Here is a 22,855-nt window from a genome sequence, read left to right on the forward strand (position 1 = left end):
ATTATTTTCTTCCACTGAAACTTAAGTCCTTGGAATACTTGGACAATTTCCAGCAAATATACACAGTGTTCATTTTGAAAAAAAAAAAAAGTAGGCTGCATTAACACAGAAACAAGCAAAATTATATGAAATTTAATTGAAAAAACTTATTTTTTTAAACCACTACTCTGATCCAAACTGTTTAAAAGTTTTATCCTTTCTTGTAAGTTTAAAATCCCAACAGCAATGTCTAAAGAACAAAGAATCAACTAACACAAAGTTTTTTTTGTAAAAGTGAACGTATCAGCCATATTTTTGAACAAAAGCTAAAAACTGTCTTTGCCCTTTGCCATGTTAATAATTTGTTGAAGAGACTTTAGTCGGAAGGTTGTAATTTTAATGCTGAAGAATCACTTAAACTTTTTTTCTTGAAATTTCAGATCTTTTTCTTCATTTTCTGTCAAATGAATGCAGAAAACTGTAGTACCACAGTGACATGGTATAAAGCGATAGAAGACCAACCACGTCGGAGGGAGGAAAAATTATAAAAACAAACCAAAAGCTATTGCAATTACAAGAAAACATCGTGGAAAGTTTATTTTCAACTCCCTGCATTTTCATGTTTGGCTCTTATCTGATTCCTTCTGCTTAATTGTTATTTGGAACTGTGCCTTGGAAGACACTACTGCTGCCTCTCCTCTCAATTTGGAAAGTGTGGCAAAGCGGCTCTATTCAGCTTCAGAGCAGTGAACATAATTGGAGCCCTAGTTCGCAAGCATGAAAGGAGGTGCTGTGCCTTTGATTAGAACTACCATCTCTCAGTGGTGTTTATCTGAAGTGTTATTTCTGTCTTCAGTGTCCACAATGCCAAATTAACATTTTACAATGCTTTCCAATGAGCTCCCAGATCTTGGCTGCTCCTCAGTTCTCCCTGATGTGGAGCCTGACGTCATGCTCTGCCCTTATTTTAAATGTGATCCAGGACATTTTAAGAAACATAAGACGTTGAGACTTTTCTTTTATGAAAACTTTGAAGCCCGTATGTCACACAGAATGATGAGTTGGAATATGTTGCAAAAGCAGATATAAGAGGCTATGAGCCTCACTAGAACCGGGCAGTCTCAGGACTAAGATAATTTTATGCCACCACTGACTGGGAAAAGAGACATTAATAAGTTTCTAGTACATAAATGCAAGTCCCATTTAGGGGAGAACTCCATATATACGCTCCAGGCAAAGCAACGTCAGGACTGCTAGCAAAGAACAATTATAGCTGGGGCCCAGAAAGACTATTTGCTCCAGTGCTTTACTCAAAAGAAACAAGTTTACCAATTTTTCTGGCTTTAAAACATGTGCAGGGAAGATACTGCAATATATAGCAGCTAGTCCTCTGCATCTGGGTGCATTTCACACATCAGTGCCCAACATTGTTATTCTCACTTCTTTTTTTAATGGAATCAAGTGCCTTGTCTACTAAATAAGGGCTTTCTAATTTTATGTTATTTATTGCTTCAGAGGGGGAGGAGGAAGAATTTCCTAGCAGAGTAAAAATAAACTGGACACCATCAGCCAGAAAAAATACCAACATTAACTGATAGGAAGTGTTTCCTTTAATATAAAACATAAATTATTTAGCACTGTAGATAACTAGTGAAGTCATTAGTAGAAGTTCACAACAAAACAGTCAAGTAAAAATACAGATTAATGACACGACGGAATAAGGACTACATATAAAACAGTAGTGTTGGATATCAAATGTTTCATTCAAAGAAAAGAAAGTGTATTTGGCAAGACTGCTGCCAAAGCAGCCAGGAACTGTGACAAAACTACAATGCACCTTCATTCTGTGCAGAAAACCTCATTTGAAAAATAGAACTGCCTGAAATTTGCAACACTTATTTACATTGTTAAGCATGAGTAGCCACACTGAAGACAGTGCAGTTGCATAGGTAGTTACTCAACAATTCACTTCAGAGCTGCAAAATGCAGTCCAAGAAAATGTGGCATCAGGAAAACATTTTTAAAATGCTTCTGTTTCCAGGTATGCTGTAATGCCAGCATTCCTTTGGAATTTTACCATTCTGAGCACTCCTCTCTTTTACATACAACACATTTCAAAATGCTAATTTAATAACTTACATAGTGGTTGGGCTTCTTTTCATAGAATCATAGAATGGTTTGCATTGGAAGGGACTTTAAAGATCATCCAGTCCCAACCCCCTTGCCATGGGCAGGGACACCTCCCACCAGAGCAGGTGGCTCAAGGCTCCACACAATCCTTGAACACGTCCAGGGATGGGGCAGCCACAACTTCCCTGGGCAACCTGTGCCAGTGCCTCATCCCTCATTGTGAAGAATTTCTTCCCAATGTCTAGTTTAAATCTTTCCTCCCTCCAATTTATAGCCATTCCCATTCATCCTGTTACCACATGCCCTTGCAAAAAGTCCCTCCCCTGCTTTCTTGTAGCCCCCTTTAGGTACTGGAAAGTTACTGTAAGGTCTCCCTGGAGCCTTCCCTTCTCCCGGCTGAACCCTAACTCTCTCAGCCTGTCCTCATACAGGAGTTACTCCAGCCCGCTGATCATCTTCATGGCCCTCCTTTGGACCTGCTCCAACAGTTCTGTAACTTTCTTATGTTGAGGATTCCAGAACTGGACACAGCAATCCAAGTGGGGTCCAACCATGGCAGAGCTGAGGGGGAGAATCACCTCCCTCGACCTGCTGGCCACACTTCTTTTGATGCGGCCCAGGATATGGTTGGCCTTCTGGGCTGCGAGCACACATTGCCAGCTCATGTCAAGCTTCTCACTGTCCAGCACCCCCAAGTACAGGGCTGCTCTCAATCACATCATCCCCCATCCTGTACTGAAGCTGTGGATTGCCTTGACCCAGGTGTAGGACCTTGCACTTGGCCTTGTTGAACGTCATGAGGTTCAAACAGGCCCACTTCTCCAGTCTGTCCAGCTCTCTCTGGATGACATCTCATCCTTCTGGTGTGACAACTGCACCACTCACCTTGGTGTCATCTGCAAACTTGCTAAGGGTGCACTCAATGTTGCTGTATATATCATTGCTGAAAATATTAAACAGCACTGGTCCCAGTATGGACCCCTGAGGGACACCACTTGTGACAGATCTCCACCTGGACATTGAGCTGTTGATCGCTACTCTCTGAATGCCACCATCCAAACAATTCCTTACCACTGAACAGTCCACCCATCAAATCCACACCTCTCTAATTCAGAGAGAAGGATGTTGTGGGGGACCGTTTCAAAGGCCTTACAGTAGTCCAGAGAGATCACACCCATTGCTTTTCCTCTGTCTACTGATGTGGTTACCCCATCATAGAAAGCAATCTGGGTTGGTGAGGCAGCACTTGCCCTTGGTGAAGCCATGCTGGCTGTCTCGGATCACCTCCTCAGCCTGCATGCAGCTTCAGCTGCTCCTTGGCCTTCGTGTCCCCAGCCCTACACAACTGGGCAGTGTCCCTGTACTCTTCCTAGGCTACCTGTCCCTGCTTGCACCGCCTGTGCCGTTGCCTCTTGCACACTGGTCTCTTCCCTTCCCTGCCCAATTTGCTACACAGCAGGACTGAGCGCTCTTGCGCTTTATGGAAAGCATCCTTAAATATCTGCCAGCTGTGTTTCTCTCCCTTGTTTCCAAGGACCGTGTCCCACAGGGTCCTACTGACTAACTCCTTGAAGAGCTGGAAATCTGCTTTCCTAAAATTTAGGGTCCTGACTATACTCCTCGCCTGTCCCATATCTATCAGGAATTTCACTCTAGATCACACTTTTTCACTCGATTCTCTGCTCCCAGTGGACTGATCTTCAGAATATACAGAAGTGCCCAAGTTAAGATGTAATCGAATATCAAACTAGTTCACATTCTATCCATCAGTGGGGTTCTCATGAAATATGATAGTTGTTTTCAGATTTTACCAGTCCAGTAAGGAGCTGAACATTCAAGTTCTGTTGATTTCAAGGAGCCCAGGGCAAAAATTTTTCAAAATGGGTTTACACCATTGTTAAGTCACAACTGGTGTCATTTTGCATACTTGAGTATCTCCCTTTGTTTCTTGTTAATCCTAGAAATGAGATTGTAGTTGCAGCCTTCAATGTGTATACTGAATATCACACCAGTATTTGGAATTAAATTACGACTATGTGTCACAGCTTTCAGACTCAAAGGCAATATTTGTCTTTCCCTTTGTGCTCAAGCTTGAGCCTCTCACTGCTTTTTTTTTCTTCTTCAATTCCACCCCATGGGCTGTAGGTTCATTTTCAACACCATTAGCTGTAACTGATGATGCAGCAGTATCGAGACCCATTAAGTTGTTCTGATTTTCTTGCTCTTTCCTCTGTATCCTTTTCTTCTTTTTCTTTGCACCTCTAGAGGAAGGTGGATATAAAAAGAAAAACAAAGTTAGCCCAAATTTAGAGCTTTTTCCACCCACAGTTCATGTGTTAAAGCAATTGTCTGCCTGTCCCTCTTGAGTACAATGCTGAAACAGCTATAAAACTACTGTTCTGCAACAGAACAAAGACAGAAAACCCATGAGGGCAAAATATGAGACCATTCCACCCATGTATTTTTTAACATATCGTAGCATTGCTTTGAAAAGAACTGCTCATGATCTTAAAAATCAGTTAGTCTTGATTCGAATAAAAAATACAAATTACCAGTCTCCTCCTCTCATAAAAATAATTTCACTTTTTTTTCTCTCCTAAGCTCAAACACCAAAATACATGCAATTAAAGAGAGATTCCTGCTTTATTTACCCAAGAACAATAAGACAGGCAGGCAATACGCATGCGATTATTTTTTTAATTTTAATTTACCTGAACTATAATGGATTAACAGAACCAAAAATCACTTAAACATCTACTTATGCTTATCAGACTTCATACAATCCAAAAGCATCAATCAAGCTCCTGTATCTTTCCCAGTTAATGCCTTTGAGCAAGGGAATTAGACTGGTCTTGCAGACGATGCCAGAGATTATGCAGATGTCACACCACTTTCACCACGAATTCCCGCTCTTGGCAAAAGTAATAACTTTATTTAACCATAAATATGTAATAATACTTTGACTGTATCCTTTCAAGGACAGGTATGGTCATTCAAAATTTATATTGTCCCTAGCACAAAGCGGTCTTGGTTAGTGACCAGAACCGCTACATTGAACACTGCTGAAACACAAAAACAAGTGGATGAATCAAGGCCAAAGAATGTCATGAGATGTGTGCAGTTTCCCCAGAGAGGGTGCTTGTAAGAGCACTACTGTTGGGGACACTCCTCTGATGTAATCATAAGTTATAGATGAAAATATTTACACATCAGCCTTGCTAATGGACTGATGTGTAATTTGTATATTTTTTTTTAAGCTAAACTGTGTATTTGTGAGCACACAAATTGCTGCAGTTCTGACACTGGGACATCCTGAAGGAAAAGGTTCTGGACTTTAAGACCCTCCATATCAGGACTCCTGGAACAATCTGAGAAGTACTGCTGCAGGAGGAAATTGGGGTACAAAAATCACAATTCATCAGTAATATAAGTACCAATTTACCAAAGTGAGTCTTCAGATGGGCCTGATGTGCAATCACTTGTAAATTTACGCAGAAAACACCACCTACTGTAGTTCAACAAAACTGTACAATGGGAAAATATCTAAGGAGAAAATGTCTGTCCTGACAAATAGCATCTTATTATTAATATTCACAGAGTGAGGCACCTATGCATACTTTCAGCATAAAGCTACTCAAATTTTGAGTAGTTTCCATCTTTTTATAATTTGGATCATAAATGTGATGATGTATCCAAACTTTGAGATACGTGCATAAAAACTTAGTTCACTTAGCATCTGTTATGTGGAAGTTTCTTTATTTCTTCTACAGTCTGCAGAAGAAAGGTTAATTGCTTGACTAAGAAAAATCGACTACACATAAAATTTATTTTCCTATTGCAAAACCATATTTCCATTCAGAAATTCTTAAAGACAGACATGTCATAAGGGCTTGCCATTAACTTTCTTTCACAGCAGGTACTGTGGCCATAATGGGCACTGTTTTAATAGGCAAAACAACAAAAATTCATTTGGAAGCTCAAAGAAAGGTATAGTGAGTTATGCGGGCGCTAACAGTTTCACTTCTCTGCAGTCAAGGCGCATACTTGCAATCACATCTGACTTCATTCTTACAAAGTTTATTTATGTGCGGTTCATGTACTAGCATGAGACATGGATATTCCATGTATTTTCACAAAACGTAGGAACATAACAGAATGTTTTACGTGGAGCAACTACCTAAGAATAGATTTGACCGGCCCTCAGGTCATGTTGATATTGCTTTTGGATGCTAATTTCCAGTTAATATCACAATACTTGCATGCATGTCTTTTTTAAAGGATATTTCAAGACACATCAACTGTAGTGAACATGAAAAACTATACTGCTGTCACAGCCCCTGCCGGTCATGGTTTCAGGTACAAAGAAGTGAGAGTTTTCATGGAAAATATGCAACCATGTTTCTGAGATGTTTTATCATCTAATCTGTACTATACAGATAGCTTCTAAACAGAAATATGGAATGGTCTTTTAAACTAGTGGCATCAGAAATGAAAAAGATCCTTCTTTTTTCTAGCTCTGAGAATAAGGCAGAAACTTGTAGTCTTTTCCAAAAACTTTGGTATATGCAGTCACTGCTATAATTACAAACAAAAGTCAATCACATTCCCTTATGTTCTAGCTCATGGAACAGCTTGAAAAGTACACACATTTAGGTTCAAACTTTAGATCAGGAAAGGGTAGTACTTGGATTTGCATTGCGATCTTGAAAACTGACCACCACATATCAGAAAAATCACAAGCGCTGGTGAAAAATCCAGCAAAAACGTAATAAAGCCTAGAATGTCCCATACAGGGAAAGAAAATAGAGCACCGTGTAAGACTGGCATGTCTATCTTCCTCCCTTTCATATTAGTTCTCCCCTGATGAAGTATAGCATCAAATGCTGCCTCATGGCATTTTTCATTCTCCTTCACTAATGACTAGGTATAAATGGCTCAGCACATGAAAGCTTGTGATTGAGGCTCTGCAACATTGCTCTTTGTCTAGATGGGACAGCTATAATGAAGCATGACTTCAGACTAGTATCTCCATGATGCTCCTGCTCCCTATAGTTCAGGAGGAGGGAGTACATTCTAGCAATTCAGGCATGTAGGTGTCTTCCCTCACCATTTTGAAATGTAACTGAGGCAGTTTGGGGGCTCCGTTTCCCCACCATGCCACTTCAGCATGACCTCTTTTCAAGACAGCCTTAGTTTTTATTCATTAAAATGAATATTTTGCATTTGTTATGACTCAAAATTCTTGAATTTGATTAAATCATTTGCGATTCCACAGTATAAATCTGTGGTCCCACATTCTTCAGTGGATGCCTTGGAGATTGCACTCAAAATAATTATTTCCTGAAGTTCTAGTAATGGAGTTGAGTCACACCAAATTTTTGATACTGGCTTCTAACAGAATACATCAACCGTCACAGTAACTGTGCTTTTAAGGCATTTCCTTCCTTAATGTACATTCTATGAGAAAAGTCATGCTCAAAATTCAACACTGAATTCTGTCAATGTGTAATTATACAGCCCTTTCCTCATCATACATGAGGGTTAAACTTTCCACTCACAATTTATTTGCAAATCCAGATACAGATGAAGATAGAAAATTAAGATTTAAAGATAAATTAAAATTAGATCTGCATCTGCATCAACAGTATACGCACAGATAATTTATATGTGGAGGGGACCAGTTTGGAAAAGGATCAGTAAAAATAACTTTCCTTAGATGACAGATACCTGCAATGGTGAACAGAGGAAGTAATTTTAGATGTATTTTTTTAAGTATAAATGGTTGCAATAGCTAAAGATATCGTGGAAGCTCTTGTTCAAATTGTTGAGATCTTATCTGCTCACACCTTTCATTCAATGAATACATACGATTTTTAAAAAATGCAAGTGTTGCAATCAAAGAGGCTGGCTTGTATCTTCTTAGTATGTGACAACTGTTTGCAATTTATATGAATTAATTTTTAGAAGGTGCAAAAATAGTTGGCAGTTCGTAGCAATAAAGCCTAATACATAGATAAGGGATGCCACGGGGAAACCCTACATCCCCGAGTTTTGATTCTCATGTACACTATAGTCTTCACTCTTTTGGAGAGAGAGAGTGTCCACGTATACAAGCTGTTACTTCTTTCAGATTTCACCTGTGTAGCACTTTCTGAATGTTTAGCCTAAAGCTAACTTCTTGTTTCGCTTGCTAAAACAAAATAATCCTTCCAAACATCTCACCCAGTCTTCTAGCAGCAGTTATAGAAGTAACACTGCAAATTGTTTTAAGTATTTCTTGCTTACTGTATTGCAGGTAAGTCTGTATCTGTGTCACGCTCCAAGCTGAATTTTAGGTCCCCTGATTTACTGATGACTGGTGACATCTGTAAGAGAAAAAAAAAAAGCAGGAAGATAAAAAGACAGACAGGCAATGGGGCCAACACATGTACATAGAAAACCCACCAGTTTCCTGAATAATGAGAGAATATACCTCATTTGAAAAAGAATGTCTATCAGCCATAAAATGTTAACTCCTATGTGGTCACAAACAAGGAAACAGTACCATACTTTAAAAAAAAAAACTTGCAAATAAAAGACAGTTTTCAGGTATGTGTAGAAACAAGAGGTTATGAATCTGCCTGAAGTAAATAGACACAGTCTGTGAAGATTAAATTATTTCTGCTACTGCATGAGTAAAGAGATAATGCTAAAACGCCATCTAATTGCATAATTTTAACAAGAGAAACCTGTCTATCTTTAACCGTGCAAGTTTCAGTCAAAAACAATTCAAATCACTCCAGGTAACTTTATACTTCAGAGGTAAAACCAAACAACCAAACAAACCTAGAAGAGTTTAAGTAAATTCTCTAACTTCCACTGTTGCGAATCTCTAGTTCAGGCTAACAGGACAGCTATGTTCTGCAACTGTCTGTTTGGTATAACGTGCATGAGAAAAACAGTAGCTATACCCAGGCAGGCATTGTGTTTGTGTTCCCATGAAGACCTTGCAAAACTGGAGAAAAAAGTCTCTTTCAGGATATCGGAGCCCTAGGCTAGAGAAAGGAGGAAGAGATAAGATCTGGTATTTTCAAAAAATAAGATTTTTTTCCATGGAGTAAGGGAAAAGAATGGGCTTGAAACTAAGTCAACCCTCAAAACCTGGCCTACATTTATGATCCTTTTAAGACTGTTGAATTTCCAATACATAGCCAGCATAAAGTAAAATCTGCAAAGTCTCTGACTTTCTTAAATAGCCTTAACGTTAAAAAAGATCAGCCCATCCTGTTCTGCCAAGCACAGAGGTACTTCTCTGATTGTAAGTAATAAGTTTAATATTCTGCTATCAGCCTGAATTGCTCCAGGAAACAGTCAGTTACTGACACTACTGTTTTTAAAACCCCACCTGAAAATGAGTAGTACTAGGAAGGGAGTAACATTCAGCAGCTCAGGAGTGCCTAACAACAATACAGTATCTAAAGAAGTAACCACAAAGTCAACAAGAGCTTTCCTGAAGCATCAGAGAAGAAAGAATCACAGTTCTTGACCCTCTAGTCTGCCAACTGTTCATTTCTTTTTGGGTGACCTCACAGGCAAAGCGTACCCCGGTCTCTCCACTTTTAAATGAAACAGAGAAAATAAAGCATTAAGGACAAGAATTCCTACGGAACAAGAACCCATACCTCCCAAATCTCAGTTTTAGGCCTTGAACATTTTAATTACTTTCCTGAACTCTAAATGCAATTCATTAAAAAATATCTAGTCAGTGTTAATAGTTGAATAAAATTTGGACTTTTTGTCCAAATTGGTCCTGCTCTGTAGTATTATTAGTTTAATATTGTTATTCTGCTGACCTAGAAGAAACAAAATCAAACTCCCAATGACTAATTTAGTTCATATAAGCACACTGCCCACAATAACCATGTTCAAACATTAGTCATTAGAATGAGTCTGGTGAAACAACACAGATTGTTGGATTAGTTTAAACAAAATTTAGCTTATTAGAATATAATAACAGCACTGGTGGGACGAGGAAGAAAAATCCTCTACTTCACACACAATATCCCTGTTAATACAGTAATAAACTTGAGCATTCAGCATTCACAATCTTGCAGTTCCTTGCCATACACAATCACTAATTCACTTAGCTTGCAGTCAAAACAAAATCTTTTTCTGAAAATCCTATGTAAAGGATGTTGAACTACATGTTTTACCCTTCTTTTTGAGTAAATAAAACAGAACCTCTATGTTGTACTAATACTATAATCGAATATGGACTTTTCCAAAGCAGTCTGGTAGAATCCCTGTAGTGCCACTACAGAAGACTGACTTCTCTTATAACAGATGGACTAAACATTTTAATATTTACAAATACCAAACCACAGATAATTATCCTTGTTTTATGCATAAAAGTTTATTCAATAAATTAAGCTGTTTAACTGATCTGTTTTAAAAACTTTGTACAGTACCACTAACAACATTCAATTTTGTTGCCATATTCTAATTCTCCATTCTTTGAAAGTTTGTATCAACTGTAGAAGCTTAGAATTTCTTTTGCTTTGTTTACTTATCATGAATATAAAAATTGTAATAAAATACATACTTCTCTTTTCTAGAAGACTTGATTGCTTTACAGCTCATTTGGCCTCAATTTTTTGATACTTATTGTTGTCTCAGGGTTACCACATAAGAAGAAACCAAGGCAAAATAATTAAAGGCTAAATACTCAAAAGCATTTAAGTTCTTGATCCCTGCTGCAAGACTTGAAGCAGAGGGCACCTAAAGGAAATACTGGGGACCAAGCCTCATCCCAAGTCTATATCTCTGGTAGTGCTTTACTCTAGCCTGTGCAGGGTTGTCTCCAAGAGTGACAGTTTGCAGAAGCACTCTGACAGACTAAGAAGAAGATGGACAGAATGAAGTGGTGCACGCCATCTATTTAGGTGATTCAAGCCATGAAAGTAAATGCGCTTACCCTAGTCTGCACAGGGGAACTCTCCCATCGAAGCTGTTTATGCAGAATTTGATCTTATTAAAGATTCATTGGATCACAGACAGCAAGAATGAACATGTCTCGGTGTCTTTTCAGACTTGTCTTTAAGATGTTATACTCAGTATGAAGATTGTATTTTGTTTTCTATTACACAGTCCATAGATAAAAGATTTATAACAATGTCTTTAACTCCCCAAAATCATGTTGATACCTCCTATCAAAATTGTTCTAACTATAGTCAAGCTTGGAAAAAATGCCGTGACACTACCTCTTTTTCTTTCCTGCTATCCTGTACTCCTCCACACATTTCCCCATTAAATGAACAACTAGCAAGGAGCTTTGCCAGTGGAGTTATAGAGATTTATTTTACCATGACCTTTCTATTTAAAATGCTATTAACTCACAACTGCTTGCCTCCCTATCTAAAGCCTATCTAAATTAGACATATTATATTATAACTACATGTCTAACAGCATTATTGTAGTTGTGAGTATCTAGCAGAACTGGGCTTCTATACAGAGACACTGACATTGGCATGAATTTCTACCTTTCCCATAAAGAAACAGCTAAAACACTGGTGTTTAGGACTAAGCCAACATTCACTAGCTTGTCCATCCATGAACACTAGAGCCAGAGCCAGAGATGACTTTGCTTTGTCTAGTCTTCAAAAATACAACATTCTGGGCTTGTTTAAGTCTACAAGAGACTAATAGGAAATCTGGTGGGTGAAAACTGTAGTCATGGCTTCACAGTGACAAATACCGCATGTCAGAAATTGACAACTAAACAATTATTTGAAAGACAATAAAAGAAAGAGGAGGAAGAGTGGAGACAAGGTACTTCAGACTGAAGCTGTATGGTTTAGAACGGCTGTTTTCAGTCTTGAAGACTTGGCTTCTGGGAATTTATCTGTGGTTACAGTTTTGCATTAAAATTTGCATAAAAATAATTCAATCCTCTTCAGAAAGAGGCTATGAAGGCCCAAGGAGAAAACAAAGAGAAAGAGAGAAGTCAGCTAGCTCCTGAGAGTTATCTTACTAATATAAAAGTCCTTCAACAGTATTTTTGGTTCTGCTTGACCAACTCAGTGTATCGGGGCCTGATTCTTTCTACCTTTAAAAGACCAGTCACTTACAGCAAATGACTATGGATGCCATTTCATCCTTTCTCTTTCGCCAATAGATAGTAATTTGCTTATAAACCAGATATCTTTTCTTTCTATGACTCAACTAATATTATACAGGAGTAAACATTTCTTGAGACAGACTACGTTGGGAACCACAGAGGTGTTTTTGAAGTTGAAAAAGAAAGAGCTACCAGCTTACACATAAAGTAGCACAAAATATGCTGAAGAGAGAGTAATTCAACTTGAACAATACAAACTGCATTTTAAAGGGAATACAGAATACCTAAGAATAGGAAACTATAAAACTAAAAAGCTGAAATATGTTAAAGTTGGGTAACATTTAAGGAAAATAGTCCATTACTCGTAGATGGTACCATAGTAACTTTTCCTTTGGAAGAAGGATTTCTTCAAGAATAATTAAAGTAATTACTATTTCAAAAGTAGGATTTGCAAAGAAATATCTATTTTATAATGCCTATTCAACAGTTTATGTGGAAGCAGCTTTGCAGACTGATTCTAAATAAGTCTAGTTTCTTTCAGCCCAGATGTCAATGCCTTTAGAAAGAGAGTTCTGTAATCATATCAGGGACAATCAAAGCCCAGAATTATAAGCTTCACTATAATATATTCCAATTCAATTGAATATTTTGTGGGTCTGCAACATCTCTGAACCTTCAGAATGAACACGCTTGGTGACGTGCTGAAAGTCTTCAGCTCTATTCACTAGAAGAGTTCCATTGTATTAATTCTTTAATATTTCCCTCATTAGAACTATCGCATCTTCTTAGTCCCTCCACTTCATAAAAGGTAATCAGTCACTGAAGTGTTTCCCAGTAACTTGAAGAAAGATACCATTAAAGAGAAAAGTAGAAACAGCACAAACTAGAAAATGAAAGCTTTTAATTAAACCAATAAAAAATCTCTAGCTAGTACTTTGGGAAATATTTCTGAGCAAGTTTGCTAAGTTTTTAAATTTCTAGATCAAATAAATAAATTTTGAGTCCAGAAAAACACCCCCATCAAAAGAGCTCAAACCCAGGGGAAAGCAGCGGGTTAGTTTCAGATACACTAGGCTAAGTAATCAGAATTTCTGACAACAACCTGCTTTAGGGGAAAAAGATTGAGAACATGAATTATTTAGATGAACAGTGATAATCCCAAACTTCGCTTAAATACACATGGAATCAAGCTTTGATAATCTCTGTGTGGATTATCCAAATTGTGCAATAATGATGTAGTTCTTATGGTCATGCTTTTGACCATTACTTTACACTTTAACATAATTTTTCAAACATAGATACACTAGAAAGAATAGTTTCCTACACTTTTAATGGAAATTTTAAATTACTGCTTTGTTTTAGTGTATTGCTACTTCCTATTATTCTTACACAATGTGGAATTGAGTACTTAACATTCAGAAGCTAATTAGATGTATTTCATGTAGTGAGTGGAAGGCCATCTTAAATTATAAAACACATTCACAAGATTTTATAGGCAACAGAGCATTTTTAATTTGCCAAAATTTTGCAAAATCCAAATTCTGGCTTCTAATGGAACCTTATCTGAATTCCTCTCTTTTCTGCCTTCATCTTAAAAAGCCTGAAAACAGCATGTTCACTGGAGCAGCTAGATGACACATCTGTATCCATTTCTTGGGATTCTTCATCAGTGCAGTGAGAACTTAACTTCATGAAATTTCTATTGGCAGTTTAGATGTATGTTGTAATTAAAGATGATTATGACCTAATTTTGTGGCTCAGGAATTAAGTAACTCATAAGGCAGGAAAACAAGGTTTGCATAAAATTATTATGTTATGAATGCAAAGCTGATGGTAGAAAGCATTTGGAAAGCAGGTTCTTTGAACTACAACTTTTTTTTTTATTATTTGCAAAGACTAATATTGGATCATGAATATTACACACTCTTCTAATGTTAATGATTCCATTTTATTCAGTCAACATAAAATTCTGACAATTAGCAAGATACGCATTTACAATATCTGCAGTTGGAAATGCATTTTTAATTAGACTATCTGATAGTCTCAGTAACTAAAACCATAGTACTATTCTGCATTGTAAGTGGTCATATGGTAGCAAAATCTCACAAGTAACTGCGATGATGATTTTCACAGTAACTGTGCTTTTGTAGTCTTAACAGAGTTAAATATTTACGTATTCCTCAAAAAATATAGAAAAAAAATAGATATAGCAAATCTGGATATAACTGGGCATTAAGGAAAACATGCTTGTGGCCAAAAATCAAACACAATCAAAATATTCAGTCATATTTTCCTGCTTGTGGTAACAACTTAAGCAACAACTTAACTATTTGATACATTCTTTTGGATTTTTTAAAAAAGCTTTATTTTCTGCCAAAGGAAAAAAAATCATAGGGTATTACAAAATGATTTTTCCATATCTCCCATGTAAAGAAACTGGCATTTCCTTTCATCCGCTCTTATACTAAAGAAAATACGAAAGGAATAGGAAGAAAAGTTGCTGTGTCACTGCTGCAACACAGAAACTGCCATAACCGATCAGCCCCCTCAGTGGTCCTCTTAGTAGTTTTGTCTCAGAAATATGTGGTATTGCCTAAAGTCAAAGCGCTGTAGAACTTTCCTTCATTATGACAAACAGCTGAAGGACAATTTGTTTCTTCTATGCAGCCCTCTGCAGCTTTTGTAAAACCATTACACTTCAGGGCACTGCAAGTCTTACACAGAGATTTGATTCATCAATTGATTCAACTTGTTATCTTCTTGGTCATTTATATTGTGCTATTATAACTTCAAATAAAAAAACCCAAACAAACCACAAACAGCCAGATTTGGATTTCCCAGTCATTTAGATGCTTTTGGAATCTCAAGAATTACCTCAGCCTAAAATGTGTTGTTAAAAAAATTGATCCCGAGTGTCTAAATTTAATAGTGTCTTTTAGTAGCTTGGTTCACCGGGTTAACTAAGCATGGCATAAACAAAACCTTCCTTCTACCAGTATTAAGCTGGAATGGAACACATCTAATGTTCCCTGTTCTTGTTTAATGGCAGCGGGGGAGGGGGAAGAAAAGAATGCAGCCACAATTCACTTTCTCTCATGTACTTTCTTAATACACTCTCTTCACTGCTCAGTCTTTGCCAGTTTAATCTTGTAAGTATACACTCTTATACCATTTTCTCCAGGGCTACATTACTTTTCTCCAGACTCTCTATCACTTTGTAGGGTCCTTGGATGCTATGCAAGATAATTCAAAGTGTCACTAGAATCAAGGCAAGAATATTTTGATGAAATATTACTAAAACCATGTGTTACTAAAAAAGTGATACTAGTAACACAAAAAGTATTGTTAGAAAGTTATGTCAATCGTAGACATTTGAGAAAATATAAGTGATCAAAACTAATTAAATGTTACTTCTCACAAAGTATGAAATCTTGGCTATGAAATCCTCAGCTACAAAGTAGTAAAAGATACTTCAGTATTACTACTCAGTGCAGTGATTAATTACAATTATTTCATTAATTAATTAATTTTCAAGTATAGTTAGAAACACTTAGTAACTCGATTCATAGCAGTTGGCTTCAACTGTGCTGCCAAGTGAGTAATCTGTACTCAATAACTTATTTAATACTCTCTCTACCCACCTGTTAAAAACAAAAGATACACAGAAAAGGTTAACAAAAGTAGCTTTGAGTGTTTTAACCCTGAACATTGCAATATACATTATGATAGCAAAGATTAGGTAAATAGTCAGAAAAAAAATGCAACTAAGCAACACGTCACACATTTTGCGTCTTGCAAATCAGACGCAAAATATTAGATTCGATTCTAGAAAAGTAGATGGAAAAGTCAATTAATTTGAAACAAACCTGAAGAAAAGTAACTTTTCAAGTAGTTATGTTAGTACCATTTGACTAAGTGAATAGCTTTTGAAAGTGCACTTTAGAAGGATAGAAACATTTTGGAATAAAATAGCCTAAGATTGTAACAGTTATCAAGCTAAGTTCTATTACTCATTTTTGCCTACATAGTATCCCATTCTTTAAGACAACTATCAGTCTTACTTCACAGAATGGGAACATAAGTTATGCAAAATTTCTAATCTCTGCCTGGAGAAGTGAGAGTAATTCAGTCTGCTTTGCACATATCAGCATCTCTAAAGATCTGAAACAAATTAAATAAAAATCAAATGTTAACTTTTTTTTTCCTTGACTAAAACCTGGCTGTTATTTCTTTGTTCTTCTGTACATATTGTATTCTGACTACTAACTAAAATCACAGAAACAGGAATGTTTCTGTGTACAATGTAGTACATGAAGTGTAAACAACAATACAACACCATATGCAATTGCAAGCCAATATAAGTATTCAGTGGGAGTGGAGAGATATCAGATATAGTCAAGACAAAGGCCCATTTTTCTTCTGCTCTTCCAAACTAGGAAGTCTCTGTACTTCACCCTTCTGAGCAATATACAGGATGGGTGCAGTCATTCGAACCAGAGAACCATCAGCAGCTTTTAAACAGAAATATCCATTTATAAATAAGCATGTTTAGATGCAGCATATCTCATGGTCTGGTAAAATGGCTTTACAATCACATGGTATAGTTTAAATAGGATATTATTACACAGATTGAAAAATTCTTGAGAGAAAAACATCACATCTTTTTCCTACGCAACCTGATAGAAAAGGAAATTTCATGGTTGAAAATTTGAAGGATCTGTGGGCAGTGCATATTCCAAGAATGACAGTCAACTGCCTGAAAGTATGTCAGGTTTTTACAGGTCTACGTTGCTTCTTAAACCGTTATTTACATAAGGCAGCTGTGAGAAATACTTCTGTGAACTTTGGAGTTAATGGGAGATTTGTTACTCATTTCAATGGTGCAAGAGTAGGCAGACTATTCAACTGCTACACAATGGAACAGCTGGTTCCACATGAGACAAACTTTGGACATTTGTTGAAAATATACTTGCTTGACTGCAATGAGGTCTACACAAGATATTTTTCTAAAAGGCTGGTAAATTAACACAGTCTAGCTGGCATACAAAGGGCATACACCACCATTACTTAGAGAATCCCTCCTTCTCAAATTATTACCTTATGTAGTGCTGGAGAGCCTTCCTTTGCTTCTGTTAGTGCTTCAGGTAGGAGAGGAGCAGAATCTGGCACTAATCCTGAAGGTTGTTCTTCATATTCTTCTGAAAGCAAAATCCATAATTCACCATTGTGAGAGCCATGAAAGAATTATGAAAGTATCTATTTTATGCGAACTACCATGACATTATGAGGTATCCAATAACAACACGTGACCAAAAAAGATAAGCAACTTTTGAAGCCAAACTCTGTATGAAAATTTATCAAAATTTCCCCTTTAACTTTTCTTCATATTAGTAAACTTAGATTTATACATATAGGAAATTATATAAAATAAAAACAATCAAACATCCACATGACCAGGAACAAAGCCCATACTGGCAGCAATGTAGCTGATACTTAACAAGTGGTATCTCGTGCTGCAGTAACATGAAGGTCACCAACTGAAATAAATTAAATACTAGTGGGTTTTTTTGCACAGTGGGACAACTGCCTTCAAAAATTTTGTTTTGTTAAGAACAACAGGCCATTGCTGAAGACTCTTCCAACAGACTGCTCTCTGACTTATTTTGCAAGGAAAAAAGGAAGAGGAAAAAGCACAGGATGTGCAAGGGGAGGATAAAGGGGAAGGGCACCACTTAAGCTAACTTTAATTTCCATTATCAAGTTAGCATAGTGTTATGTCCAAGGCTTTTTTCGGGAAGAGAAATAAACACTAGACTACACTTGAAAGACAGAGGGAGGGACTAGAAAACGAGGGAGCATCTTGAGAAATGTTGTGTTAAAAGATTTCTAAACACCAGCATAACTGATAGCTTGATAGTTCAGGAAGGCAAATAAACTTCTTGTAGAATGTAACCACACGATATGTCCATATGTACCAGCTCTCAGGACAACTGAGCATCTTTACATCACTTGATTCAGTAGGATGCTTCCTATATTATTTGTTCAGGATTCATTTAAGCTTGTCTTTGTTAGCTTAAACAAAACTGTTTAAATGACAAGGACCTGGTAGCAGGTTCAATGCTCAGAATTTAACTATTACCAATCATTTAAAACTTCATACTGAAATCCACTTATTTGAGAACTGAGCATTCTCCATTAGAGTATGGGTAAAATCAGGAGTGTTTACACAAGTAACTGGTTCAGAGATCGAACAGAGATCTAAGAAAACTCTGAGATGTCTGTGAAATGCTTTCATGTGCCCTAAAATGTTGCTAAGGTAGGGCATGAACCAGGTGGCTATACGTAAGAAGAGTTGAGGAATCAATCCAGTTGACTGATAATTAAGCCAGTATTATATAAGTTAGAATGTTTAACTAAGTGCCAATACCTTCCTAAGTCAGCTTGCTAAGTGGTTAGCTAACTTTATACAAATTCTGCATGACAATGAGTCATAATTACACTATCTGTGTGCTACATAAATTCATATCTTCAGAACAAGGAGCAGTACAGCAAGGTAAAATCTTGGACCATCAGTTAAACCCACACCAGTATACCAAGAAGACAGCAGTAAACTTACTTTCACCAGCCACATAATTAGCTGGAAAATAGCCTTGCTGTCCATTTGCTAGGCTGCCAAACCACCAGTTATCATTATCTTTGTATAACACTTGGATAATGTCACTGCGATGGATGGTTAGCTCATCTGATCGATGCGCTGTGTAGTCATAAAGAGCCACTACCTAAAAGAGAGATAAGAGCACCACAGCTTTATCACAACCATGCCACAGAGAAAAAAGCGCAACATTCACTTCCTCTTGCAGAAAAGCAGCTGAAACCAAAGCTGCACTTTGGTAAAAGCTGAGGCTGTCTCAAGTTTTGCTAATGGGATCAGGGGTGGTGGGAAAGCAGCAGGAGAGGCAAGATAAAGGACTGTGGGATTGTAGAAATGGTTAAGAACATTCAATTCACTAAGATTAGCTTCAAAACAGCAGCTGTTAGTTTTATAAGCAATTTACTTGTGAAGCAAAAGGAAAAAAAACCCCCACTTCATACATTCACTTTCTCAGAATTGTTACACCACCTTCAGATCCCAGTCTGTATGCTCACGAAGCATATGTGTTCGAACAAATACTTCAACAGTATGACAGTTTTACCAAAGGAAAAGTTTAGTACAAAAAAGTCACTGCAAAGTTTTGCTTTGATCATTCCACTTTTTCCTTTTTTGTTGTTTAGAAACAAATATTTGCATATACCGCTTTATAAATATCTGCCAAAATTACATTTATATTCCATTTCACATTTGGCAGTGAAATACAGTGCATCTATACTTTTCTGGAAAAAACTACTAATAGTGGTCAGCACCATGCATATGACATCCAATACAAATACGAAAATATCAAGTATAATTTCTTAATTCCTACGTGCTATAAACAAAAATCTGCCCTGATGAATTCAGAGTAGAAAATACCGAAAACAAGTGAACTGAAAGAATAAGGGAATTGCTCACTTCCCTCATCAGAACTGAAAAGCAAAATGATGACCTATTTTACACAAAGAACACTGCTTTCCTACACCTCTTCACCTCAGATTCCTCTACAAAATTGTAAGTAAAGAGGTCAGAAACGGGGATCATTAGGAGTGATAGGAGGTTACAGGGGACTGAAGGAGATAGTGAAGTTATTCGAAGCTAAGAATTCAGAGAAAACCTTCCTTTTTTTTAATAACTCTTGCATGCATTTAAATCCTAAGACTGCTGAACTACACAGTGCTTTTTATATTTGTATTTCTATTTTGAGTAAGATCACCTATGAGTTCTGTCTGTAAAAATATAGGCAATATCACTTGTATTCTCATACTTTCATGTCACCAATTAAACAGATTAAATCAGTTATGAATGGGAAAAGATGGAAATCATTCTACCATTGTAAATTCTATCTGGTAATTTATGAGTTGCTCAACATCAAAGAATTAGTATCAAAACAGTTCACAGTAGACAGGAAATTTATCCAAACATGCATTCAGTAACCCTGAACTTACATAAAGATGCTAAACAATGAAATATCATCCTTTATCATAACCCTTCTCCCTGCATTAGCAAAGCTAATACATCAATTACAGATGCTGTTGACAATACAGAAGTATGACCAATATAATAGAATCAAACTAAAACACACTGACGAGCACCACAGAGAAACAGTACAGAACTGGAAGCTGTCATGATCACGTTCAGTTAAGTGACAAAGGTTTCTTTAGCAATGGTACTAAGAAAATCATGAGGTTGCTTAAGGTAAAAAAACCCCCAAAACACAGCATTAAAAACAATGAAAGGCAGACCAACAAATACTTCTTTATGCAGTGTCTTTTGTAAGACAGCTCTGGTGTAAATGTTTTGTTTTTTTTTTAAAAATTACAAAAATTCAGTAACATGGAAAACTGTCAACGAGTTCAAACCAACCAAGCAAAGCCCCACTGTCTGTTGCCCAGAAACAAAAAAAAAAAACCCACCAATAGATCCTGTAATACAACTGGTTTAGCAAAACTGACAATTCAAACAAAACTTGAAAATTGCCATTATATTCTCTGGAGACATATAAGCAGAAAATGAGCATAAGGGGATACAGGAAATGCAACTCGGGACCTATGAAGAATGTAAACCACTCAGAATTACGCCAAAAGCAATAGAACATCTTCTGGTGCGACATTCAGAGATGTGTTAACTTCTGTCTGGGTCCAAGTTCAAGCAAAAAAGTCTATACTCATCAAAATTTTACAAATTTTTAAGAGTGATATAAAACCAGCAGTAATGTGGGCATGCTGGTTATGAATATGTTTGTAAGAAATACAGTATCTACTGTAGCAAAAATATCTTGGGATCATGCTAAAAAAAAAAGAAAGTGCTTTCAAAAGGGCAGAAACAGTGTAACAGCTATAGAAGATACTACAAATATTACATAATACTCACTGTCTCTTGTCCAAGTGGACAACTGCTTTCTCCTCTTATCCCCAGCGCAGTCAGGCAGTCATCATTCTAGAAAAAATAATTTTAAAACTTTAATATGAAATATTTTGATAAACTATAACTTTGAGTATTTTCATGTCTACTGTAAAACAGAAAGAATTCTCTGTAATAAAATATTTCTTTAAAAAAGAGAAAAGCAGAAGTGACGTTAAGCAAACTGAGTAGATACTGACTAGGTAGATATTTGGAAAAAGATACTAAGTTTTTTAAGCATGCACACTACACTAAAGACAACATTGGGGAAGACAGACGACTGATGATGTTGCAGTCTAAGCTTTTTTGCATTGCAAACACTACAGTGGACGTTTAAGAAGTCGGTGCAGTGAACTTTACCTGTGATCCAGTAGGCAAAAGATGCCACTTCCATATAATGGAGAATTTCACTTTAGTCTTAATAGCCAATAGTTTCCATTTAAGCCTAATTGTTCTATTTTTACTGATTACTCTTCAGATTTCAAATGAAGTAAAAGGAATAGCAGGTATATCATGCAATAATTAGGATGTGACTGTACCTACAAAATTTTTCTGCCTAACAATAGAATTCTTCAGTTGGAAGAAGATTCAAAACAGAAAAATTATGAAAATTAGCAGAGGAAAGAGGAACAACAAATTGGAAAAAACAAAGAGACAGAAGTCCTTTGCTGGTGTTACTTCATTATTTTCTATGGCTTATTTCCACAGTAGGGAAACCAGTTTCCCCTAGGTTTGTGTTCATGGAAGGATACAAACTACAATGTAGAACAGGAATATTACACAGCAAGTAAAATAGAAGACTCAAATGCAAGCTTTGTGAAAAAAACATTTCCAATCATAACAGATTGTACCGCATTATAAACAACATTTAAATAAGAGAATTTCTATCCAACATACTTCACCTATTTTGTATTCTACAGCCCCTCATTTAACTGTCTTTTACATGAACTTCTTTCTCTTCTCTTGCTTTTTTTGGAACATATATCTAAAATGTATTGCTCCTTGAATTTTCTAGTGCTTAAGTTTTTTTTTGTTGTTAGTTTTTTTTTTTTTTTTTTTTTTAATTAGAGTGATCCAAAGCACATCATTACTGCAATCCTCAGCAGAATACATGACTTTCTCTAGAAAAGAGATCCTTGCCCTCAACCTCGTTTTCCTAACTTAGCTATGCTTATCCCATATGGGAAAGAAATCACTGACTATCCTGAACACAGAGGTTCCATTCCGTCTCCAGCTTATTTCAGTATTGCCACAGTAGTTACAGATACACAGAGTACATACAGGTGAACACAGTATAAAAATGAAAAATTGAACTCAGTTCTTATCATCTACCAGAACATCTAAGCCTACCACGTAAAGAGATCTAAATAATTATGTACATACAAAGAGGGAAAGAAAAAAAAAATGTAACTGCCTGATTTGACAAACAAATTTTTAACAAAGACCAGCGAAGCTGCAGTTAAGAGTTATGCAGCTTGTTCAGTGGTCTACTAGTAGTTAGCACTGCCTTACAGGTTTCAGCTAATTCTCATTTTCTATTCTCAAGCTTAAGAAAACTGTGCAGGCAATGTGCTTAGCCTGTGGGATGGGAGTGCCTCCTGTTGCTCAAAAATGATTCA

The 22,855-nt window shown here is 36.7% G+C and overlaps 1 protein-coding gene across 5 annotated transcripts in view; it reads right to left on the reverse strand.

Moving 5' to 3' along the window:
- Positions 1–236: 236 nt before the first annotated feature.
- AHI1 (Abelson helper integration site 1) overlaps positions 237–22,855 on the reverse strand; it is a 91,202-nt gene continuing 68,583 nt past the window's right edge. For 4 of the 5 annotated variants that reach the window (XM_054062509.1, XM_054062507.1, XM_054062511.1 and 1 more), the window contains exons 23-27: positions 21,207–21,272; positions 18,822–18,984; positions 17,303–17,403; positions 8,395–8,474; positions 237–4,370 (exon numbers count right to left, since the gene is read on the reverse strand). In XM_054062509.1, the coding sequence (XP_053918484.1) occupies positions 4,142–4,370; positions 8,395–8,474; positions 17,303–17,403; positions 18,822–18,984; positions 21,207–21,272 (639 nt within the window). In that variant the 3' untranslated portion in view covers positions 237–4,141. The remainder of the gene's footprint in view (positions 4,371–8,394; positions 8,475–17,302; positions 17,404–18,821; positions 18,985–21,206; positions 21,273–22,855) is intronic. The other variant, XM_054062512.1, reaches the window with a different exon arrangement.

The sequence above is a fragment of the Cuculus canorus genome, chromosome 3 (assembly GCF_017976375.1).
Source record: "Cuculus canorus isolate bCucCan1 chromosome 3, bCucCan1.pri, whole genome shotgun sequence".
NCBI lineage: Eukaryota > Metazoa > Chordata > Aves > Cuculiformes > Cuculidae > Cuculus > Cuculus canorus.